Source organism: Lagenorhynchus albirostris, chromosome 4 (genome assembly GCF_949774975.1).
Source record: "Lagenorhynchus albirostris chromosome 4, mLagAlb1.1, whole genome shotgun sequence".
Taxonomy (NCBI): domain Eukaryota; kingdom Metazoa; phylum Chordata; class Mammalia; order Artiodactyla; family Delphinidae; genus Lagenorhynchus; species Lagenorhynchus albirostris.
The window spans coordinates 62,187,410-62,214,422 of record NC_083098.1 but is presented as its reverse complement, the minus strand read 5'-3'; the positions used below and the strand labels follow the sequence as shown (position 1 = coordinate 62,214,422).

Below are 27,013 nucleotides of genomic sequence, written 5' to 3'. Positions count from 1 at the left end.
CATTGCCCAATTTTAGCAAGCATCCTACTAAGTCAGTTTAGCGAGACTCTTCCAACCTGATATCTGATCACCCTATGTAGCTGTTGCTTCATACTTCACCATCCCCCAAGTGATGTTTGCCTTCAGCAAGAATCTGATTCAGGCAGTTTTGCCAGGGTACCCACTTGGCCCTGAGGTTTCCTTAGTAATCTGCCATCCAGTGACACCCCCTACTCTGAACTTTGCCTACAAATTTCCCACTTTTCCATTTTGCACTCAGAGTTGAGCCCAATCTCTCTGACTTACTGTAGAAGTCTATTGCAGTAGTAGCTATATGTATCATGATGGTTTTGAATAATGTGTGCCTTACAGTCTTTATCAAGTGCCGTTTATAATTTTTTCTTTAACAAGCTCCACAAGAAATGTGAAGAAGACATCAAGGGTTTTTTGTTGTTGTTGTTTATTCCTTATTTTGAATAGAAATTTGTTGGATTTATTTGTTATTGAGTAATCATTCAGATTATCCCTCATTCACTTCCATTTAATTTTGCTTCTCTTTGGTCTTACCAAGAAGATCATTCTGTGGAATCCACTCATATAGTCGGGTATTGGCTCCTAAAGTTTCTGGTTTCTTTCCTGTGTATCTCCATAGGACCTGTTAAGATAAATGCCTTTACTCTAGAAAATTTTTAGAATCACATCCTATCAGAAGGAAGCAACTGACTGAGAATTAATCTGGTTCGGTGCCTCCAGGTAATACACAAGCAAACTGAGGCCTGAAGTGATTAAGTAATGAATGTTTTTAAACCATTGATGCTATAACCATGTTTACAAATGCTTGCAATAATCCTAATCGATAGGCTATCATCATCAGGTTAATTCTTACTTAGGAGATGAAGAAAAAAGATAACCTGTACCTGAAACAATTACATAGTGGTGTTACTAAGCCATTCTGGTAAAGAGGATTTTTGAAACAGTTTTCAGAGGCAAAGGGGAGAGATGTTATTTACCTCACTAAGAAACTGTTAGTGCTTTGACCTTTGTTATATATATATATGTATGTGTGTGTGTGTGTATATATATATATATATATATACACACACACACACATTAATATAGAATCAAGCATTGCCTTTTTAAATTATAGTAAAATATACATAATGATATTTATCATTTTAAAGTATTGTAAGTATAGAATTTGGTGGCATTAAATACATCTATAATGTTTGTAACCATAAGCACTATCTATACCCCAGATATTTTCACCTTCCCTAACATAGACCCTGTACCATTAAGCAATAACTAACTCCCTATTTCCTCCACTCCCTAGCCCCTGGTAAAGTACATTCTACTTCATGTCTCTTTGAATTTGACTACTCTAGACATGTGATATAAGTGGAATCATACAGTATTTGCCCTTTTCCCACTTAACATTATTTCACTTAGCATTGTTTTCAAGGTCATGCATGTTGTACCATGCCAGAATTTCCTTTCTTTTTAAGGCTGAATAATATTCTGTTTTGTGTGTATATCACATTTTCTTTATCCACTCATTTACTATTGTGAATAATGTTGCTGTGAACATTGGTGTACAAGTATTTGTTTGAGCCCCTGATTGCAATTCTTTTGGCTATATAGCCAGGATTAGAATTATTGGGTTATATGATAGCTCCGTGTTTAATTTTCTGAGGAACGACAAAAATGTTTTCCAGAGAAGATTCATGATTTTGCTCTCCTACTAGCAATGCAGGAGGTCTCATTTCTCCATTAACACTTGTTTTTTTTTTTTAATAATAGCTGTCCTATGTGAAGTGGTATCTCTTTGTTCTTTGATTTGCATTTCCCTAATGATTAACGATGTTGAGCATCTTTTCATATACTTTTTGACCACTTGTATACCTTCTTTGGAAAAATGTCTATTCAAGTACTTTCCCCTTTTTCAATTGGGTTTTTGTTGCTGTTGTTGAGCTGTAGGAGTTCTTTATATATTGTGCATGTTAATTCCTTGTCAGCGATATGATTTGCAAAGATTTTCTCCCAATCTGTACATTGTATTTTACTTTCTTGATAGTATCTTTTGATGCACAAAAGTTCTGCATTTGATGTAGTCCAATTTATTTATTTATTTTTTTACTTTTTTTGCTTATGCTTTGGTGTTATATCTATGAAATCCTGACATAATCCAATGTGATAAAGTTTTCCCTGAGAATTTTCTTGGGAAAGTGTTACAGTTTTACTGCTAAAGTTTGTCTCTGATCCATTTTCAGTTAACTTTTGCATATGGTGTAGTGTAAGGATCCAACTTCAATCTTTTGCATGTGGATATCAAGATTTTATCAGCATTATTTGTTGAGAAGAGACTGTCCTTTCCCCCAATTGAATGGTCTTGCACTCTTGTTGAAAATCAATTGACCATATATATGAGGATTAATTTCTGCATTTTCTTCTGTTCCATTGGGTTATATGCCTGTCCTTCTTCCAGTACAACAGTGTTAATTTACTGTAGGTATTATAGCATATTTCTAATTTCAATGTTTATAAATGTGACTCCTTTAACTTTGTTGTTTTTCAAGATTTTTTTGTCTGATTGTAGTTCTTATAGTTCCATATGAGGTTGAGGATTGGATTACTCATTTCTATAAAAAAGGCTGTTAGAGTTTTGATAGGCATTGCATTAATCTGTAGATTGCTTTGGATAGTAATGACTTCTTAACCATGTTAAGCTTTCCTATCTATGAACATGGGATGACTTTCCAAGTATTTAGGTATTCTTTAATTTCTTGCAGCAATAATGTTTTGTGGTTTTCAGCAGCAAATATTTTACTTCCTTAATTAGGTTCATTCTTAAGTATTTGTTTTGTTGTTTTTGTAAATGGAATTTAAAAAATTTCATGTTCAGTGTGTTCACTGACATTTATATAAACAAAACTGATTTTTGTATGTTAATCTTGTATTCTGCACTTTTGTTAAGTTTGGTAATTAGTTCTAGTAGCTTTTTCTGAATTCTTGAGATTTTCTATGCATAAGATCATGTCATCTGCAAATACACATTGTTTTACCTCTCTCTTTCCAATTTGGATGCCTTTCATTTCTTTTTCCTGTATAATTCCCATGCTAAAACTTCTAGTATAAGGTTATATAACAGCAGTGAAACAATACATCCTTGTATTGTTCCTGATCTTAGTTTCCACCATTGAGTATGATATTAGCTGTGGGTTTTTCAGAAATACCCTGTATCATTTTGAGGGCTTTTCCCTCTATTCCTAGTTTCTTGAGAGTTTTTATCATCAGAGAATGTTGGATTTTCTCAACTTCCTTTTCTGTGTAAGTTGAAATGGTCATTTGATAGTGTTTTTATTTCCCCTTCATTATAATCATGTAATGTATTACATTGATTGATTTACTTTTGGTAATTCAATGAATGTAATATTTATTTACTTTGCATAAATAGCATAAATACTATTTTACTACGGTGAATACTGTTTTCAACATTCTAGCGGATCTGATCTGCAAATATTTTCTTGAGTATTTTAATATCTATATTTAGAGATGATCATGGTCCGTAATTTTATTCTTGTGTGATGTCTTTATCTGGCTTTTGTAACAGGGAACATCTGGCCTCATAGAGTAATTTATTGTTTCCTTCTTTCCACATTTTTTGCATATTTGAAAAGGATTACCTTAATTATTCAATTCCTTAAACATTTGGTAGAATTTACCATTGATGTTATCTGACCCTGATTTTTCCTTTTTGGCAGGTCTTTGATTACTAATTCAGTCTCTTAATTTGATATAGGTCTGTTGAAGTAATCTGTTTCTTTTTTAGTCAGTGTAAGTAAATAGAGTTTTTCAAAGCATTTATCCACTTCTTCTAGATTGTCTAATTTTTGTTGTGCAACTTTTCATAATATCCTCTTTTATCTTCCAGTTTTATGAGATATAATTGACATACAGCACTGTGTAAGTATAATGTGTACAGCATTATGATTCTACTCACATACACTATGAAATGATTCTCACAGCAGGTATAACATTAAAGAAATTTAAAAAAAAGTTTCTTGACATGAAAACTCTTAGGATTTACTCTCTTAGCAATTTTCACATATAAAGTACAGCAGTGTTACCTAAATTTATGATGTCTATTGCATCCCTAGTACTTATTTATCTTATAACTGGAAGTTTGAACCTTTTAACCACCTTCTTCCAATTGTCCCTTCCCCAATCCCCTGACTCTGATAACCACAAATCTGATCTGTTTTTCTGTGAGTTTGTTTGTTTCTTTTTTGTTTTTGAAATAAAACTGACCTACAACACTATGATAGTATCTGTTACACAACATAGTGATTTGGTATTTCTATATGTGTCAAAATGATTATCATGATAAGTCTAGTTAAAACATGTGAAGATATTACATACTTATTGTCCATGTTCCTCACACTGTACTTAGCAAAATAAATACAATTATATGTACTTGATTAAGTTGCTGATCTCTTAAGATTAAATGCATTTTAAACAACCTTGCCTTTTTACTTCCCTCACCACACTTACTGTTTTTGACATCATATTTTAAATCTTTTTGTTTTGTGTATCCCTTAACTAGTTATTGTGAGTATACATGATTGTATAATTTTGTCTTTTAGCCTTCCTTCTAGCTTAATACATGGCTGATTTACTGACTTTGCAGTATATTTGCCTTTACCAATGAGATTTTTCCTTTTGCAATTTTTATGTTTCTAGTTGTGGGCTTTTCTTTCTCACTTAGAGAAGTCCCCTTAACTTTTCTTGTAAACCTAGTTTGGTGGTGCTGAACTCTCTTAGCTTTTGGTTGCTTGTAAAACTTTTGAACTCTCCATCAAATCTGAATGAGAGCCTTACTGGGTAGAGTGTTCTTGGTTGTAAGTTTTCCCCTTTCATTATTTAAAATATATCCTGCCACTCCCTTCAGGCCTGCAGTGTTTCTGCTGACTAGTCAGCTTTTAGCCTTATGGGAGTTTCCTTGTACTTAACTTGTTCCTTTTTCCTTGGGCTTTTAAAATTCTCTCTTTATGTTTTATTTTTGCTGTTTCATTACAACATGTCTTGGTGTGGTCTTCTTTGGGTTCATTCTATTTGGGATTGTCTCTGCTTGGATGACCATTTCCTTTCCCAAGTTAGGGAAGTTTTCAGCTATTATGGCTTCATTACTTTTTTTTTTTTTTTGAAGAGTTCACATATTAACAGGTTTAATGTTTTAATATAACTCCCTCACCAATTCTCTTTGTATTAAAATTTCAACTTGGGGTCTACAAGCTATGGGTGACTAATTTTCCAGTTCACAGTAATGCTAAAGATTTTTTTTCTTTTAATCTTTATTGGAGTATAATTGCTTTACAATGGTGTGTTAGTTTCTGCTTTATAACAAAGTGAATTAGCTATACATATACATAGATACCCATATCTCCTCCCTCTTGCATCTCCCTCCCATCCTCCCTATCCCACCCTTCTAGGTGGTCACAAAGCACTGAGCTGATCTCCCTGTGCTATGTGGCTGCTTCCCACTAGCTATTTTACATTTGGTAGTGTATATATGTCCATGCCACTCTCTCACTTCGTCCCAGCTTACCTTTCCTCCTCCCCATGTCCTCAAGTCCATTCTCTACATCTGCGTCTTTATTCCTGTCCTGCTCTTAGGTTCTTCAAAACCATTTTTTCTTTTTTTAGATTCCATATATATGTTAGCATATGGTATTTGTTTTTCTCTTTCTGACTTACTTCACTCTGTAGGACAGACTCTAGGTCCATCCACCTCACTACAAATAACTCAATTTCGTTTCTTTTTATGTATATATGTGCCACATCTTCTTTATCCATTCATCTGTCGATGGACACTTAGGTTGTTTCCATGTCCTGGCTATTGTAAACAGAGGTGCAATGAACATTGTGGTCCATGACTCTTTTTTTTTTTTGAAGTTTTGTATTTAATTTAATTTATTTTTTTATACAGCAGGTTCTCATTAGTTATCCATTTTATACATATTAGTGTATATATGTCAATCTCAATTCATCACACCACTCCCCTCCACCACTTTCTCCACTTGGTGTCCATACATTTGTTCTCTACGTCTGTGTCTCTATTGCTGCCCTGCAAACTGGTTCATCTGTACCATTTTTCTAGGTTCCACATTTATGCTTTAATATACAACATTAGTTTTTCTCTTTCTGACTCACTTCACTCTGTATGACAGTCTCTAGGTCCATCCACCTCACTACAAATAACTCAATTTCTTTACTTTTTATGGCTGAGTAATATTCCACTGTATATGTGTACAACATCTTCTTTATCCATTAATCTGTCGATGGGCATTTAGGTTGCTTCCATGACCTGACTATTGTAAATAGTGCTGCAATGAACAGTGGGGTGCATGTATCTTTTTGAATTATGGTTTTCTTTGGGTATATGCCCAGTAGTGGGATTGCTGGGTCATATGGTAATTCTATTTTTAGTTTTTTAAGGAACTTCCATACTGTTCTCCATAGTGGCTGTATCAATTTACATTCCCACCAACAGTGCGAGAGGGTTCCCTTTTCTCCACACCCTCTCCAGCATTTATTGTTTGTAGATTTTTTTTTTTTTTTTTTTTTTTTTTTAGCTGTACGTGGGCCTCTCACTGTTGTGGCCTCTCCCGTTGTGGAGCACAGGCTCCGGATGTGCAGGCTCAGCGGCCATGGCTCACGGGCCCAGCTGCTCCGCGGCATGTGGGATCTTCCTGGACCGGGGCACGAACCCGTGTCCCCTGCATCGGCAGGCGGACTCTCAACCACTGCGCCACCAGGGAAGCCCGTTTGTAGATTTTTTGATGATGGTCATTCTGACCTGTGTGAGGTGACATCTCATTGTAGTTTTGATTTGCATTTCTCTAATGATTAGTGATGTTGAGCATCTTTTCATGTGTTTGTTAGCCATCTTTATATCTTTGGAGAAATGTCTATTTAGGTCTTCTGCCCATTTTGGATTGGGTTTTTTGTTTTTTTTGATATTGAGCTGCATGAGCTGCTTGTAAATTTTGGAGATTAATCCTTTGTCAGTTTTTTCAAATACAAATATTTTCTTCCAGACTGAAGGTTGTCTTTTCATCTTGTTTATGGTTTCCTTTGCTGTGCAAAAGATTTTAAGTTTCATTAGGTCCCATTTGTTTATTTTTATTTCCATTTCTCTAGGAGGTGGGTCAAAAACCATCTTGCTGTGATTTATATCATAGAGTGCTGTGCCTATGTTTTCCTCTAAGAGTTTTATAGTGTCTGGCCTTACATTTAGGTCTTTAATTCATTTTGAGTTTAATTTTGTGTATGGTGTTAGGGAGTGTTCTAATTTCATTCTTTTACATGTAGCTGTCCAGTTTTCCCAGCACCACTTATTGAAGAGGCTGTCTTTCCCCTATTGTATGTTCTTACCTCTTTTATCAAAGATAAGGTGACGAGGGGCTTCCCTGGTGGCGCAGTGGTTGAGAGTCCGCCTGCCTATGCAGGGGACACGGGTTCGTGCCCTGGTCCTGGAGGATCCCGCGTGCCGCGGAGCGGCTGGGCCCGTGAGCCATGGCCACTGGGCCTGCGCGTCCGGAGCCTGTGCTCCGCAACAGGAGAGGCCACAATAATGAGAGGCCCGCATACTGGAAAAAAAAAAAAGATAAGGTGACCATATGTGCGTGGGTTTACCTCTGGGCTTTCTATCCTGTTCCATTGATCTATATTTGTTTTTGTGCCAGTACCATACTGTCTTCATTACTGTAGCTCTGTAGTATAGTCTAAAGTCCAGGAGCCTGACTTCTCCAGCTGTGTTTCTTTCTCAAGATTGCTTTAGCTATTCAGGGTCTTTTGTGTTTCCATACAAATTGTGAAATTTTTTTGTTCTAGTTCTGTGAAAAATGCCATTGATAGCTTGATAAGGATTTCATTGAATCTATAGATTGCTTTGTCTAGTATAGTCATTTTTACAATGTTGATTCTTCCAATCCAAGAACATGGTATATCTCTCCATCTTTTTTTTTTTTTTCTGTTCAGCTTCAGTGTTTTCCAGTACTTTATCTTTCAGCTCACTGCTCTCTTTCTCTGTATTGTCTAATCTGCTATTGATTCCTTCTAGTATATTTTTCATTTCATTTTTTGTATTATTCATCTCCATTTTATTCTTCTTTATATTTTCTAACTCTTTGTTAAAAACTTCTGACTTCTCACTCTGTTCATCTAATCTTCTCCTGAGTTCTTTGAACATCTTTACAGTCATTGCATTGCACTATCAAGTAGATTGTTATATGCACTTCACTTAGTTCTTTTTTTAGGGTTTCATGTTGTTGCTTCATTTGGAACATATTCCTCTGTCACCTTATTTCATCTAATTTGCTGATTTTTTTTTATGTATATCTGGTAGGTTGGTTACATTGCCTGACATTGGAGAAGTGACCTTTTGCAGGAGACATCCTATGTGTCCAAGCACTGCACTCTCTTCTAGTAATGAGAGCTACATGCTGTAGGGCAGCTCCAATTTGGGCTTCTTGGGATCTTCTGTGCTGTATGTTGAGTACTATGAGCCCTTGGCTCTTCTGAAAGTAATCCCCACTCACCTTCAAAGCCAGTGTTCTGAAGGCTTGACTTCCTGGTGCGGGAGATGTGTGCTGGGGAGCCCAATGTTTGGCTCAAACTGTTCACATCTTGGAAACAACCTCTGCTAATTTGCTCACTTGGAAATACGAATCTTTTTTTTTATAGATGACTTTTGTTTTATTTTATTTTAATTTTTATTGGGGTATAGTTGATTTACAATGTTGTGTTAGTTTCATGTGTACAGCAAAGTGAATCTGTTATGCATATACATATATCCATTCTTTTTAAGATTCTTTTTTCATATAGGCCATTACAGAGTATTGAGTAGGATTCCATGTGTTATGCAGTAGGTCCTTATTAGTTATCTATTTTGTATATAGTAGTGTATATGTGTCAGTCTCAGTCTTCCAATTTATCCCTCCCCCACTCTTACCCCCCTGTAACCATAAGTTTATTTTCTACATCTGTAACTCTATTTCAGTTTTGTATTGGGTTGGCCAAAAAGTTCTTTTGGGTTTTTCCATAACATTGTATGAAAAACCCAAAAGAACTTTTTGGCCAAGCCAATAGATAAAGGTAACTTGAAGCCTTTTTCTAGATTCCACATGTAAACGATATCATATATTTGTCTTTCTCTGACTCACTTCACTCAGTATGCCAATCTCCAGGTCCAACCATGTTGCTGCAAATGGCATTATTTTGTTCTTATTTTGGTTCTTTGTTCTTTTCTCTTAACCATACTGCTTCTCCATCACTCCTATCTGGCTCATTGTGGTTCCTTCTTTATATCTTTAGTTGTAGAAGATCTTTTCTGCTCATCTTCTTTTTCTCATCAGTAGTTGCTCTGCAAATCAGAGCTATTTTTGTGTGCCTGTGAGAAGAGGTGAGATTGGGGTTTTCCTACTCTTCCATCTTGGACACAGCTCCATCATATCCTCTGATAATATTTTAATCTCTGTACAGCCATTAGTAATCTCCCTAGGTTCATTTCTGATTTTAATTATTTGCATATACTCGATTTTTCCTCTTTGCGAATCTAGCTAAAGTTTTGATAATTTCCCTGACTTTTTCAGAGAACCAGCCTTTGGTTTTATTGATTTTCTCTGTTTTTTGTTTGTTTGTTTTGTTTATCTCTGCTCTAGTCTTTATTAGTTCTTTCCTTCTGCTAGCTTTTGGTTTAGTTTGTCCTCTTTTTATAGTTCTTTAAAATATAAGATTAGGTAATTGATTTTAGATCATTATTCTTTTTCAATGTAGGTACTTGCAGCTATAAATTTCTCTCTGAACTCTGCTTTCTCTGCATCTCTTGCTTTGGTCTCTTGTGTTTTCATTCATTTAAACAAATATTTTCATATTACTTTTGTAACTTATTCTTTGACCTATTGATGGTTAACTGCAATAGCATAAAAACATGTGCTCCTTTATAGATCCATCCATCTCTCTATAATTGATGACATAAATTACATACATATACATACTGTTCCTAATTACATAGATCAATAATTGTTTTTATAAATTTTTATTTTAATCATTGAAAAAAATTTTTTTTTTTGTGGTACACGGGCCTCCCACTGTTGTGGCCTCTCCTGTTGTGGAGCACAGGCTCCGGATGCACAGGTTCAGTGGCCATGGCTCACAGGCCCAGCCACTCTGCAGCATGTGGGATCTTCCCAGACTGGGACATGAACCCGTGTCCCCTGCATCGGCAGGCAGACTCTCAACCACTGCGCCACCAGGGAAGCCCAAGAAAAAATTTTAATAAATGGAGTTACAACAAAAATAACAATAATACTAGTTTTTATTATTGCCTTTAGTGCAATTTTACCTCACTGCAGATCTTTATTTCTTCTTATGGTTTTGTGTTACTGTTTAGCAACCTTTCATTTCAACAAGAAGTATTCCCTTTTGCATTTTTTACAGGGAAAGTCTAGAGTTAATGATGTCCCTCAACTTTTGTTTATCTGGGAATGTCTTAATTTCTACTCTTTAAAAAAATTTTTTTAAGGCCACACTGTGTGGCATGTGGGATCTTAGTTCCCCACCAGGGATCAAACCCATGGCCCTCGCATTGGGAAGGTGGAGTCTTAAATACTGGACCACCAGGGAAGTCTCTACTTCATTATTGAAGGACATTTTGCCTGATATAAAACTCTCAGTTAACAAGTTTGTATTTCAGCACTTTGAATTTATCAATCCACTGCCTTTTGGCCTCCAGTGTTTCTGATGAGAAATTGGCTGGTCACTTTATTGAAGATATCTTTTAGGTGATGAATTCTTTCCCTTGTTTCTTTCAATAGTCACTCATTATCTTTGTTTTTCACCAACTTGAATATAATGTGTCTTGGTGTAGGTGTCTTTGAGTTTATCCAACTTGAAGTTCACTAAGCTTCTTGGATTTGTAAATTTATGTATTTTATTAAATTGGGACTATGTTAAGCCATTATTACTTTAAATATTCTTTCCGCCCATTCTGCCCATTTCTCTCTTTCTGGGACTCCCACAATGTGTATGCTCATTCACAGGATGGTGTCCCACAAGTCCCTTAGGCTTTGTTCATTTTTCTTCATTCATTTTTCTTCCTTGAACTCGATAATTTCAAATATCCTTTCTTCAAGTTTGCTGATGATTTTGCCTGCTCATATCTGGTTTTGAACCCCTGAGGTGAACTTTTCATTATAGTTATTGTAATTTTTAACCTCTGGAATTTCTTTTTGATTCTTTTTAAAAATAATTTCTTTCTCATTATCAATATTTCCTTTTGTTCCTCCGTCATTTTCTTCTCTTTGTCATTGTCTTCCCTTAGTTCTTTGTACATCTTTAAAAATGTGGTTTTAAAGGCTTTTTCTAGTAATTCCAAAATCCAGGCTCCCTCAAGAATGGTTTCTCTCAGTTTATTTTGTTTCTTTGATTGGGCCATACTTTCATCTATCTTTGTATGCCTTGTGATATTTTTCGAGTATTGTACATTTGCTTTTTATAATGTTCTATCTTCAGACATCAGATTTGCCCCTTGTTAGAGTTTGATTTTGTTGTTGCTGTTGTTGAAGTGTTTCTCTTTGCTAGAAATCAGGGTGAGATTAAAGTTTTAGGTCTTCTCAGGTATTTTATGAGCCAGTGTTTTTCTCTGGACATGCACATAATTTTGTAAATTCCACTATTTGTGAGGTTGTTTTTTTAAAATGTCTAATTCTCTAATGCCTCGCTCCCAAATGGAGAAAAAAGTAAAAAGAAAAAAAAAAAAGCTTATCCTTTAAAACCCCTGGAAGTTGCTTCTTCTAATGAATGTTGAAACAACTGTGCCCAGCTTCTGTGCATATACCTCAATGACCATGGGCAGTAATCAGCAATTAGAATGCAGAACCACAGTATTTGGAGGATAAGGTCTTATTGTCTACCGGTTCCACCAAATTACACCAGGAATGCAGGCATGTTGGCTGCCATGGGACAGAGTGATGAAGACTTTGAAGATGCTGCTATTCTAAAGGGATGACATTGACTAAAATTAACCACAGTTCCCACTCAGTTTTTCCACTGCGAGTTGCAAGTGCTCAGTTAGAGTCCAGAGTTCCAATATAGTTACTTCAGACAGTTTTTGCTAGTACAATTTTGTTTAGGTAGAGAGACAGGTCTTAGTGCTTCCTAGTCTACCCTGGTTTCACCCCTAAACATTGTATTTTAATGCAATTGAAAGTTTAATATTTTTATGAAGATGGAATTTAGATTAAATATTTAGATGGGTGCTGCTTCCACAAAACAATTATTGAAAGTAATTTGGTTATGAATACAATAATTATCGTGAGCATTTGTAACTTAAATTTACATGCAATTTTCTATTTTAACTAATGTAGGGGAAAAAAGTGTTCATGGTGGTTTAAAAACAGTGCCACTCAATTATAACCTAGAATGGTATATATAAAAAGTTATAATTTTGGGGAACTTCAAGGAGTGAACTGCATAAATCTTGTACTGTATTATTAAAGATTTTAACTGTTTAAAATGAAGAGTATCTATTTAGGAGTATTCCAGGAATCTAAGTTGTCAATTCCAGGCTCAACCATGGCCTGGCACAAATCCATTAATTATAAGGAAATATAGTCCTAAGGCATCCAGTGAATTAAGGCTGTATTTTTGAATATCTATTCCTTTATTCTCCATCAAGGTAGTTGTAACTTGTGTATATGTCTCAGATTAAAAAATGAAGAAACAAACCAAAAAACTCAATAAACACCAAAAAACAATGTTAGATTACATGGAAGCCTTAAAACCTAGACACAAAGCTGACTGATTGTTTGACAGTAGTGAATGATTAAGTTTTAGGTCACTATTTAAAGAAAATTGTGCAATATGTTTTCCTGTTAGTAATGTCAGGTTTAAAGCAAGATAAGAATCAAATATCCTGTTTTACCATTTAGTATTTTTTCTTTACAGTTCAGTTAAATTGACACTAACAATACCAATAACTTTTCCTACGTTTTTAAGCACACTTTTAAGGATATCTTCATGGAATTTAAAGAAGCTGTTACTGAAAAAGTAAGATTATCTGACCTTCTGAGGAATCTGGGCAAGGGCTGATGCAATCACATTAGACTTTTCTTCTGTGAGGTTTTTGATCATTGACCCCAGAGTAAACACCACAACTCCATGTTTTCCAGAGCTTTGAACAAACTTTTCTAACTCCTGTGAGGGAAATAGTCTTTGTTATATGAAAGTTGATATTTACAAGAATGTCACACACTTTTCTCAATATGTCTGAATTCTTAGAACACTTCTGTTTTTTCGTATGTTAACCATTTCAGTGTACAAAATATAACCTGAAATCACTGGTTATTAAGCAAATTAAAAATGATTTAAATGGAGGTTCCCTTCAGCATGATAGAGGGGAGTGTGTGTGTGTGTTTACAAATTATTGACTACATGTTATCTTCTCCCAATTACAGAGCTCTTTACATGTCTGATTTAACTTAGATATACGGGAATCTTAAGAGATATGTATACATTTACAGATGAGAAAGCTATCTCAGTAAGGTTAAGTAATTTGTCCAAGTCTACGCAGCAGTAGCTGGCAGAGCCAAATTTCTAGTTTAAGTTAAATAGTTCTGGTGCTTCACTTTATATTTAGTTTTGGATGCTAATAAGATTATCATTCATTTTTCTGCTGAATCACAGTCAGTATAATGACATATTTTTTGTATATTTACTTTTTTCTGTTTTCTAAATTTCAATTTTCTTTTATTTTGGTTACATTTTCTCTTCGTATAAGCTTCCACAAACACATTTAGAAATGAGGTAGACATATAAATTCCTGACCATATAAGACATGCAGAAAGAACTATAATGAATACTCTGAGGTTAACAGTAATATAGTAGAAATATATGGCTTTCCATTAAAAATAAAAATATCATATCTAATTATAATGAAGTAAAAGAAAAATCTTTTCATCCTATGCTGAACTAGTAGCAAAACTAATTCAACCAAATAAGAGAAGATAAAAATGTGTAAGACTTAAAGTGGAAAGACAAGGAAGAAATTTATATTAAGGAATTAACTCACATGATTATGGAGTTTGGAAAGTTTAATCTGCAGAATAGGCCATAAGGCTGGAGACTCAGATAAGAGCCATTGCTCTAGTTCAAGTCTGAAGGCTGTCTACTGGCAGAACTCTTATTTTTCTTGGGAGTGTTCAGTCTTTTGTTCTATTCAGGTCTTCAACTAATTGGATGAGCCTCAGCCACATAATGGAGGGCAATTTGTTTACTCAAGGTCCACATATTTAAATGTTTATGTCATCAAAAAAATACCCTCACAGAAACTTCCAGAGTGATGTTTGGCTAAATATCTGGGTACCTGGCCCAGGTAAATTGATGTATAAAATTAACTGTTACACTGTATTTATAGATGGATTGATATAATATGTAAAGCTATCAATCACTTCAAATTTATTTTCAATTATATCATCATATTCTCATAAAAAATGAATAAACTTTGAAAAAGAAAAAGGAGTACTGGAGACTATTTCAATCCGATAATAATAAACAATACAAAATGAAATCTACTGACCTGCTAACAAAGTCAACAATAGAATAAAGTAGTGAGGCCAGAAAGAGAGCCATGAGTATGTGAAACCCTCCTGTATGATAAGATGATATAATTCATTGGGATAATCAGTGAGAAAATATCACACTGAGTGGATGGTTTATTAACTGGTGGTACAATAATATGTTCATTATTCAGACAAAAAAGGGAGGTGAATATTTACCTCCTATCATGTATTAATTTAAAAAATCTGAATGGATTAAATGTATCATGTTAAAATAGAATATTATACATTTAACAATAAAATATAGGAGAATGTCTTTTTAACCTTAGTAAAGAGAAAAGTATTTTAAATGAGAGATTTTTAAAAGCACAAATCATAATGTATAAAAAGATGGATTTGATTACATCAAATTTGGTACTTTATGTTTAAAAAAGGTAATTAGAGAAAATATTAACAAATATATGGAGTCATAGGAGAAGATATTTGCAATGGCTAGATCAAGGATTTATACCTAGATATTCTAAATGATGGAAAGAATTGATATTACTTGGAAAAAAAAGATTATCCAAAAAATATACAAAATATATGAGTTTCACAAAGGGAAAATAAGGATAATTGATAAGTTTCTGAAACAATGTTCAACTTTGCTATAAATGGAGATTACAAATAAAATTCATCAGTGTGATATCCCTTTACCTCTGTGAAACTGACCCGTATTAGAAAATAGAATAATCATCAAGGTCTAGATAAAATGTGGAAGATGTAACCCCCTAAGCATTCCTGATACCAAAATTCTCTGCTACAGTCAGAATGAATGAAATGAATTTACAAATTGAAACTTGGATACATATGAAAAAAATTATATATACTAATAAGAATGAGAAAATGTGAATTATAGCATAACATCATTTATATAATTAAACAACTCAAATCATTTCTACATATAGTTTAAGGATACACAGTTATCTGTTTAAATTGAAATAAGATGATAAACATTAAATTCATTTGACTGGATGCCCACTGGTTGTGGGGTAATGGAAGAGAAGAAGATAAAGAAAAAATGTAAGAAAAATTAATCAAAAGAGATGTTTGCCATGGGCTGATTATGGAGTGGAATGAACTGAGAGTATGATTAATACATTCTGTTGCCCTGAGATGCACGAAAAACAAATTCTGTAATTCCACAAACTTATGTTGTGGCATTCAAAATCAAACTGACATTTTTATCATGTTGTACTGCGAGGGAAATTTTTCACTCCTCTCCCCAACGTTTTCGTACGTCTTCCTTACAAGAAAGAGATGAAAGTCTGAGTCTTACTGCAGATCCCTAGTTGGGTCACATTCACTAGAGGATTGTTGTGCTGAGAGTTATAAGAACACACATACATGATTAACTGTGATTCTCCCTGTATTTCTTCAGTAGATGCGGCTAAAGTTTAAGAAGAAAAGACCATGTTCCAAAGATACTGGCACAAAAACAGAAATATAGATCAATGGAACAGGATATAAAGCCCAGAGATAAACCCACGCACCTATGGTCAACTAATCTATGACATAGGAGGCAAGAATATACAATGGAGAAAAGACAGCCTCTTCAATAAGTGGTGCTGAGAAAACTGGACAGCTACACATAAAAGAATAAAATTAGAACACTCCCTTACACCATACACAAAAATAAACTCAAAATGGATTAAAGACCTAAATGTAAGACCGGACAACATAAAACTCTTAGAAGAAAACAAAAGCAGAACACTCTTTGACATAAATCACAGCAAGATCTTTTTGACCCACCTTTTAGAGTAATGGAAATAAAAACAAAAATAAACAAATGGGACCTAATGAAACTTAAAAGCTTTTGCACAGGCAGGGAAACCATAAAACGACAAAAAGACAACCCTCAGAATGGAAGAAAATATTTGTAAATGAATCAACAAAGGATTAATCTCCAAAATATACAAACAGCTCATGCAGCTCAATATCAAAAAAACAAACAACCCAATCCAAAAATGGGCAGAAGACCTAAATAGACATTTATCCAAAGAAGATATACAGATGGCCAAAAAACACATGAAAAGCTACTCAACATCACTAATTATTAGAGAAACGCAAATCAAAATTTCAATGATGTATCACCTCAGACCGGTCAGAATGGCCATCATCAAAAAATCTACAAACAATAAATGCTGGAGAGGATGTGGAGAAAAGGGAACCCTCTTGCACTGTTGGTGAGAATGTAAATTGATACAACCACTATGGAGAACACTATGGAGGTTCCTTAAAAAGCTAAAAATAGAATTACCATATGACCCAGCAATCCCACTACTGGGCATAAACCCAGAGAAAACCAAAATTCAAAAAGACACATGTATCCCAATGTTCTTTGTGGCACCATTTACAATAGCCAGGTAATGGAAGCAACCTAAATGCCCATCGACAGATGAATAGATAAAGAAGATGTGGTACATATAGACAATGGAATATTACTCAGCCATAAAAAGGAATGAAACTGGGTCATTTGTAGAAATGTGGATGGACCTAGAGACTGTCATACAGAGTGAAGTTAAATCAGAAAGAGAAAAATATCACACATTAACACATGTATGTGGAATCTAGAAAAATGGTACAGATGAACTTGTTTGCATGGTAGAAATAGAACACAGATGTAGAGAACAAATGTATGGACAACCAGGGAGGAAAGGGGGGTGGGATAAATAGGGAGATTGGGATTGACATATATACACTAATATGTAAAAAATAGATAACTAGTGAGAACTTGCTGTATAGCACAGGGAACTCCACTTCACTGTACAGTAGAAACTAACACAACATTGTAAAGCAAGTATACCCTAGTAAAAAAAAATAATAAAATATTTTTTAAAAGTTCAATTTTTTAAAAAAGTATACTTGTCTTTATGTCTTTATTCTATACTTTCATCTATTTCTCTAATGTCAATGGTCAGGTTTTCAGGAATAACCCCTCTTCACAGAAGCCTTAGGCACCTAGTTTATAGTATTTTGATCCACCCCAAGTTCTGTTTTTCACTCTGGGTGATGTAATGCTCACAAAATGCAGCCAGTAAAAAGTCATGAGTTCTTATTCCTTGACTACTAATGTGAGACTACTGCTTATGGAAAAGGCAAATCTATGGAGAAAGTAAAAAAAAAAGTGATTTCCAGAGATTTAGGGACAGGGAAGGATGAAGAAGTGGAGCACAGGGAATTTTTAGGACAGTGGAGAGTCTGTATGACAGTATACGGGTAGATACATGTCATTATGTATTTATCAAAATATAGAATGTACAACACAAAGAGTTAACATTTTTGTATGCAGTGGACATTGGTTGAGATTAATGTGAATGTTGGTTCATAAAATGTAACAAATGTGCTGCAGGAGTGTGGGATATTGATGGTTGGGGAAGCTGTGCATGGGAGGGGGCAAGAGATAGGTGGAACTCTCTGTACTTTGTGCTCCATTTTGCTGTGAATGTGTCTCTAAAAATAGTCTATTAATTTAAAAAACCATAAATACTATGTAAATCTGTCCCCTGAGATAAACCAATGTATTTGGTAGATGCTTGCTAGACACTGCATTGTACCACATTCAACATATGCAAATATGAACAAATCATTTTCCCTCACAACTGTTCCCCTTTCCTTCTTCTCCTCGTAAATGATAATATTCTGTACTAAATTGCCTGTACAAAAAATAAATAAAGAAATGTAAAGAAATGACATGTACAAAGAAACAAAAAGCCAAAGATTAATTCTGGAAATCTCTCCCTTAATCTCTAGCCTATCAGAAAATCCTATTGACTTTCTTTGTAAATACTTCCTAAACCTCTCCATTTATACTCAAAATTGTTATATTGTAGTTTGGATCTCTACAATGGCTTGCAGGAACTATTGCACTTCTATCTCGGCTCATTTCCCTCCTTTAAATCTTGCTCCATTCCAAACAATTCAATAGATAATATTTATGAAAGGGTAAGTTGTATCACGTTACTGCTTAAAAAGTATACATTGATCATTCATTGACCTTAAATTTGAAGTAAAGAATACTTAGTACTGCCCATTTGTTTATTTATAACCTATCCTCCGATAATCTCTCCAGGCTAATTTCTCTCCTCTATTCAAACCAAACAGGTCACCATTACTGAACTTATGCCAGGATTTTGGGTGGGCCATCAATCTCTATTTGATCTTTTCTCAAACTATTATAATTTCCCTACTATGTCCAGTTTTTAGACTAGGTTATGCAAAATAACTTTCAGCTCCAAAATCTCAGTGGCCTAAAACAACACCTTATTGTTACCAAGTCCAAGCTCGCTATGCTCACTGCAGGACTGCCCAATGAACTGAAGACGAGGTGCTGAGGCAAGGAATATGACTTTATTCAGAAAGCCGGCAAACTGAGAAGATGGCAGACTAAAGTCTCAAAATAACCATCTTATCAGGGTCTGGATGCCAGTTTCTTTTATAGCACAAAGTGTGTGTGGGGGATATGAGGGAGTAAAGTAAAAAGGCCGTAAGTTTTGCAAATATCACCTGGAACGGCCAGCCTCGGGGAGGGGATGTGTTAATTTCTTCTTTCTTGCAGCCATCCACAGGTGGATAGGGTCTGGATGTTTGCCTGAACAAAGGCACTTTGGTTTAACATTCAGGCAGAGGGGTAGGTTTCCCCAAGGCAAGCCATTATGTATAGACAGTATCCTTTTAGTGAACAACAGCAGCGGAAAGCAAAGGTTAAAGTAAAAGAAACAGATCCAACATGTAGTCAAGATTTGGCTCTTCCCTGTTACATTATTTCTTTCTCATGTCATATGTCCATCATTGAGCTGCAACTGTTATATATATTCTTTAACCAGGACTCAGATTGGCAGAGTAGCTACTCTGGAACACAGCCCAAAGACATCACAAAGGAAAAGAGAACTCTGGAGTAAGTGCACCTGATAATTGTGTTGGACCTGGAAGTGATACCTGTCACTTCAGTTCATTCTCATTGCCCTGAGAGTATTGGACAATTCCACTAAACTCAGGGGCTAGGGACATTACTGTTGTCAAATATGTGGCATATTTGATAAGCATCACTAATGATTACCACAATAATGTAGTAAATACTTAATGGTAATGTAATAGTCTAAGGTGGATAATTCCTGTGTCCAGGTTTTCAGTTTGAGGGTCAAATACTAAAAAATAATAAACTAGAAATGATTCCAGGAGGTAAATACTCAGAGAAGCAAAAAGAAGCACATTTAATTACCTTAGGTAAGGGCTTTGCAGGCTTGCAGTGCAGTCCTCCAACAAATTCAACATTAGGTAAGTAAGGGAATGGAAATTCAAAATCCCAGTATGTTCGAATCAACCACATTTCAGCTTTCCCCATAATTTCACATAATGTGGTACGTTTTCCTGAACAAAAATAAAAGACGATAGAGGGAAAACAATCTGATATGTTAAGTGGGACATGTTTTATGATAGAATTTTCTAAGAAAAATCTTTAAAGAAGCAATATTAGTTCTATGCAACCCATGAGAAATCAATAGGACTTTGCCCCCCAAGAGTACACAATACTGAGATTATGAATAACCAAACACAGATTTAAGTATGGAACAAGGCAAAAGCCTGCTGCTTTCTCTCTGCCAACAGACTCTTTCTGCTTGAGCATACCTGAGTCCCACTCCAAGCTCAGAATCAGCATGTGCTCCTAGCAATGAACAAGAAATTCAGCCAGTGATCCCAGCCTACTATGGTAGAGTCTCCTCCTCTTCTGGAATTCCAATTTATCTCATCCTCATTGCTCCAAAACCTCTGATATCTTTTAAAAACAGCTTTTGAAATGTATCCATCTTTTCTTCTGGTGTTTGGGACTATGCTTCCATACTTATTATATCCTATCAGGAATGGAAATCTTTTCATAAACATTTAAAAGTGATTATTCCTTTGCTGTACATAATTATAGCTCCTGTTTTACAAGACTTTGTCCTCTTTGGTGAAGAGAGAGCACTGCATAATAATTTGGTGATGAAATATTTGCTATTTTGACATATTTAGCTGGTAAACAGTACAAAAGGGTTACCTTTGAACTGAAGTGGAAACCAAGTGAACATTAACAGAATAAGAACTCAGGTTAGTGACTCTGAATTAAATCATTTTACTTAGTTGGGAACTAGAGCTTCATTTTTGAATTCTATTCAATTACTGTGGTATAAAAACCTTACCCAGAGTTTTGGTGTCCTTTTGAAATACGTACTCCATATCACTGATAGGAGGAAACTATAGCTATCTGGTTTCTCACTGCATGGCTTTTTGAATATTCTCCTTGATGTTCTAAGTGTGGTAAAGTTTTGATCAGAAAATATAAGGGTTTTGATCTTACCAGGACAATCTATCTATGTAAGAGATCACAAGCAAATCTCAGTAATTTAGGGGTTTTATTCTGGTAATGACAAAAGTATTCAAAATCCAGTTTCAGACCCAGTACAGACCCCATATTGGAGCCTTATTTGTATCAGCCATGGGTATAATTTTATTCTCTTTGTGTGATGCTTTACACCCACGCTTTTCTTAATGACAGTTTTATTGAGGTATAATTTATATACCGTACAATTCTTCTTTTTAAATAAACTATTGAGTAGTTTTTAGTACATTTATAACATTGTGAAACCATCACCATTATTAAATTTAAAAAATTTTTATTACTTGCAAAAGAAATCCTGTATCCATTGGCAGTTATTCTTCATTTCTCCCTCTTCCCAGCCCGTGACAACCACTAATCTACTTTTTGCTTCATTTGCCTATTCCAGAAAAACCCTATTTAACTTAATATAAATGAAATCATATACTATGTGGTCTTTTTTGCTGCCTTCTTTCATTTAGCATAATGTTTTTCATGGGTCATCCACGTGGTAGTATGTATCAGTATTTCATTACTTTTTGCTGTTGAATGATATTTTTGTAAGGATATACGTCATTTTGTTTATTCATTCATTAGTTGGTGAACTTTTGGGTTGTTTTCATGTTTGTCTACTATGAATAATGCTGCTCTGAGCATTCATGTATATGTTTTCTGTGGACATATGTGTTCATTTTTCTTGGTTATAAACCTAGGAGTAGAATTGCAGGGTCATATGTTTGGTTCACTTTCTTTCATATCAAGATGATATCTTTTTCCTGTTAATTCTCCACTACTGATTTAGTAATCTGGTGTGATTAATGCATCTTATTGAAATGAAGATAATATTGTAGGAGAAATAAAAAAATAATTGATCTGAATAAGGAGATTGTGAGAAAATATGTCAAATTTGGAAAAACTTTTCCAAATTTCCAAAAGCAATGCCACATTTGATATAATGCTGGGGCATTTGTTGAATGATTAAAGGATTATTTACATCTTCAGGAAAGTGTGCCTACATTTTATTTTGTTATTATTGATTTATTTTGGACTTTTTTGTTCAGACACTGTGAAGTTAAAAAGTTGGTGTGTATATTTCTGTCTGGTAGAAAATATCATCCCCTAAATTATGATTTTATTGCCCTATTAGACATTGACCATTTTTGTGTCTAACCCAATAGTATTATCCTAACATTCCTTTGTCTCCCAAAATGTTATATTAATATTTCTTCAAAATATGGTTTGAACCAGATACCTTCTTACTTGTTTTCTCCTCAATTATTTGAACATATCGATGACATGATTCAATTTATAATTGTATAAGTTATGAGTTACAGTTTTGAAATTTGAAAAATATACTTGGAATACATTTTATAATGGAGATACTAAATTGATACTGAATGATAATCTATATCTAATAGCATTTTAAAATTTATGAGAGTAAAAGAAATTTTTTTCTTCTATTTACCAAGACTTTATTATTCTTTCTCAGATTATTGATATATTCCCCAAAAGAATGTTCTAAGGTGCCAAGAGCTAGCAAGGAATCAGAGACAGAGTTGTGTCCTATAACTTATGTCTCACTATAAAAGAGCTTCCAAAACTGAGTACAAAATTGCTGGAACCAGAGGTAAACAAATAACTTCAATACACCTATAGATCAGTCACTGCTTGATCCATGGCTCAGAAAATGTCACTAGGATGAGATTTTAAGTTATCTTTTTTCGGTTTTGCCTTTTGCAGCTTGGACTGTGACTTTGGGTAAGTGATGGGTACAGCAGTTTCTGTCCACATTTATTTTTGTTTTAGGGTCAAGTCTAGAGATATAAGCACCTGTTTCTGTCACAGAGTGCCCAGAAAAATCCTCAGTGCAACATGTCGACCTTGATTAAGTCATATGCCTTTTTTGAATATATGGCATATTCCTGGGCAGCATACTTCATTAGAAGCACTCATATTGTTTGTGAGTTGTTGAAGAAATAATTTCTCAGAGGAAATTTTTAACAGACATCCAAAAAAGAAAAATGGAAGTGGCTACATAAAATAATAGATCACAACCAAAAGGGTAAATTTTAATTCTTTAGGAATAAAATTAATTTTTAGTAATGATAGGGTATTAGAGATACTTCTGTTAAAATACGTACCAAAGAAAACACTTTTAAAATTCATATGGAAGTGCAAAAGACTCCAAATAGCCAAAGCATTTGTGATAAAGAAGAACAAACCTGGAGGCATCACACTTTCTGATTTCAAGCAATATTTTAAAGCTGTACTAATCAAAACAATATGGTACTGGCATGAAAACAAACCCATTGATCAGCCCAGAAATAAGCCCATGCATATAAGGTCAACTAATATTTCACAAGGCAGCCAGAAATAGTGGAGGAAGACAGTCTTTTAAATAATTTTCGCTGAAAAAATTGGATATTCACATGCAAAAGAATGAAACTAGACCCCCATTTTACTCTGCTACAAAAATTAACTTGCAAAGGATTAAAAACATAAATATAAGACCTGAAAAACCATAAAATTCCTAGAAGGAAACATGGGAGAAAAGCTCCTTGACATGGGTCTTAGCAATAATTTTTAAAATATGACACCAAAAGCATAAGCAATAAAATTAAAAATAAAAAAGTGAAGACTACTTCAAATTAAAAAGCTTCTGAAGAGCAAAAGAAATGATCAACAAAATGAAAAAGCAACCGATGAAATGAGAGAAAATATTTGCAAACCATGTATCTGATTTGTCATTACCACCCAAAATGTCTAAGGAACTCATAGAATTTGACAGCAAAAAAACAAACAAACAAAAATGCAAATAATTCATTTAAAAAAATGAGCAAAGGACCTGAGTAGACATCTTTCCAAAGAAGATATTCAAATAGCCAACAAATACATAAAAAGGTGCTCAGCATCACTAATCATCAGAGAAAGGCAAATCAAAATCACAATGAGGAATCACCTCACACCTATTAGGATAGCTATCATCGAAAAGACAAGAGTTAACAAATACTGGTGAGGATGTGGAGAAAAGGGAGCACTTGTGCACTGTTGGTGGGAATGTAAATTGGTGCAGGTACTTTGGAAAATAGTATGGATGTTCCTCAAAAAACTCAAAATAAAATTCCTACTGTACTCTCATGTCCATTGCATCATTATTTACAATAGCCATAATATGGAAACAATCTGTTTTCCAATGGGTGATGGATAAAGAAAGCATGGTTATATAAACAATGGAGTAATATTAAGTCATGAAAAAAAGGGACAACCTTCCATTTGCATAAACAAGAATGGAACTTGAAATTGTGGTAAATGAAGTAAGTCAGACTGAGAAAGACAAATACTGTTTGATATCATTTAGATGTGGAACGTCAAAGAAAAAAAAAGAAAAAAACGTTTCAGAGAATAGATTGGTTGTTGCAAGATCCTACGGTTGGAGGGTGGGCACTATAGATAGGTAAAGGTGGATGAAAGTTATAAACTTTCAGTTCTGGGGATGTAATGTATAGTATGGTGACTATAGCTAATAATACTGTATTGAATATTTGAAATGTGCTAAGAGAATAGATCTAAAGTTTTCATCTCAAGATAAAAAAGACTTTTAACTATGTGTGGTGATGAATGTTAACTAGAGTTATAGTGGTGATCATTTCACTATATGTACAAATATAAAATCATTATGTTGTCCACCTGTGATGAAACAAAATGATTTTAAGGCAGGACAAGAAAAATTTAAAGTAAAATTTTCTCTGCCATTTGAGCTACTACCCTGCTCCCCTTTAGTGTCCATTTTGCATCTGCATTGTACATTAACAAGATCTCCTTAGAAGACACAGGAATGTCTGCTCATAAACAAAAAAAAAATGAAACAAACAAAAAAGCCAGTTTCCTCCTGGTGCCAACAAGGTAACTCCTTAGGATATAACATTCCTTCCTTAATCCCCTAAAGGGTCACAGTAACTCATTACTCGCTTTGTTGGCCTATGTAAACTGTCAATACATTACTCTGATGTATAACCCTTTGATGTAAAACCCTTTGTCTCAAAAACATATAACTGTGCTTTGACTTCTAATGGGTGAAACATTCCTCAGAGCTTTCTGAAAGACTGTCTCCTGGGTTATAACCCCCACATTGGCTCAAATAAAGTTGTCCATTTCTTAGATTGACTATTGATTAACTTTTTCATCCACACCTGAAACTAATACAATGTTATATATTAATTATATCTCAAAAAATCTAAATAATATAAATAGGATACTGCTTCCTCTAAGATAACTAATATACTATGCAAAATCATCCTTAACACAATTAAATAAAAGTTTCTTTAATAAAAAATCAATTATGCAAAAGAAAAATTAAAGTGGTTACAGACTTGCTTAAATTGAGAAAAGCTTTGTGCTCAGGGTCAAAGCTCTCTAGTTGACCTCTAATGCAATTATGAATAGAACAATAACAAGATAACAATGGGATAAGTTTAAAAGTCTAGAAACATGGTCCTTTAGAGAAAAATCTTCCTTGTTTCTCCTTTTGAAGACAAGAGCAAATGAAATCAAGATATATTTATTTATTTTCCAGTTTCATGCTTACCACTTTCCAACCCCAGGAATCAGTCAATCAAGCCTTGATAGGATGCAAACAGAAAGCCTGAGAGACAGCAGGTTAATCAGAAAGAAAACAAGTGTATAAAAGGAGAAGTAAACAAGAGAGAAGTAGTCTAAGGTTATGGAACTTAAGCACACGTCAGATTTGGCTTTTCCAGATACTCTGGAAAAAAAATTAGTAGCATCAAATAGAATTTATGGAGAAATATAGAGAATATTCCTTCTCTGATATGTTTGCAGTACTCAATGATCTAAAAAAAAAAAAAAGAAAAAGAAAAATTTAAAAAAAGAAAGAAAAAGAGCTGTTTTTATTGTTTTCACTCAAAACAGTTAAGCAACAGGAGCTTGGGTCCTCACTTAAAAAAAAAAGTCTTTTGTAAGTTTTCCTACAGTCAGATAAATATTCACATTTTACATATGAAATATGAATCATTATTACATGCAAATTTCTCTTACCTAAAATCTTGCTGTAATACTCATCCCATTCTGCAAATGCATAGTATGAAGACATCATATCACTCATTGTATACAATAACCAGTTCTCCAGCCTCTGTATAAAAGTCATGTTGTCTGTCAGTCTTGATGTGATGCCAGGAACATATGAAGAAGGCATAGGAAGCCTGGCACACAATCTCTCAATGACATTCCCATAGGAAAACCGAAAAGAGTATATAAACGGAATATTGAGGAGTTCAGCCACCAATTCCCCACAAAAGCTTAAAGGGTCAGCAATACAGATATCAAATTTAGCTGCCTGTAGCCTGCTGAGTAAATCCTTGTTTGTGACAGCACTGTCACATACTCTTTTAGCTGATGCTAAAAAATTTTTTATAACTTTTGTCATTTTCACTTGCCTGTCCCACCATGAAAGTTTCGGCAGTTCAAAAGAAAGTGTATAGAGATCAGCACTGAATTCTTCCATGAAACTTTCTTTACTTATTGAAAGTTGAAGTATCTCCACATTAAAGGGAATCTTGGTATGATCAAGCAGAGAACTTGTTGAAGGTACCAGGATGGTTATCTCATGTCCATGAAGGTGGAGTTCTTCCAGAATAACTTTTAGATTAATCCAATGACTAAAATCCATGGGCCATACAAGTACCTTCCCAGTCCTTCCAAAGTCAAAGAACCATAGATGCAGCATGAAAAAGACACAGAAGCCTTTCACAGTCTTCATGATATTAAGTTTGCTCAAACTAAATCTGGGCTTAAACCAAGTGCATGAAACTCACAATCCAAAGATTTGTACTTGACCCTCCCAATCAATTTATAGTAGGTTGGGCTGAACTTTGAGTTGTGTACTTTGTATTGAGGAGTAAAATGAAATGCAAGTGCCTTGATGGAAAAAAAATGTCAATAAAGTCAATAAAATAAGTTAGGAAAAAACAAACCTCAGAATGAGAGTTACCAAACTTCTTTTAGAGGA

The 27,013-nt window shown here is 34.4% G+C and overlaps 1 protein-coding gene across 2 annotated transcripts in view; it reads right to left on the bottom strand.

Annotated features, from left to right (window-relative positions):
* LOC132519314 (UDP-glucuronosyltransferase 2C1-like) overlaps positions 1-26,764 on the bottom strand; it is a 34,406-nt gene extending 7,642 nt beyond the window's left edge. Inside the window, exons 1-4 of one of the 2 annotated variants that reach the window (XM_060147253.1) lie at positions 26,044-26,764; positions 19,855-20,003; positions 13,102-13,233; positions 547-634 (exon numbers count right to left, since the gene is read on the bottom strand). In XM_060147253.1, coding sequence (XP_060003236.1) covers positions 547-634; positions 13,102-13,233; positions 19,855-20,003; positions 26,044-26,764 — 1,090 coding nt within the window. Of the gene's footprint in view, positions 1-546; positions 635-13,101; positions 13,234-19,854; positions 20,019-26,043 lie in introns of both variants that reach the window. The other variant, XM_060147254.1, reaches the window with a different exon arrangement.
* Positions 26,765-27,013: the final 249 nt, after the last annotated feature.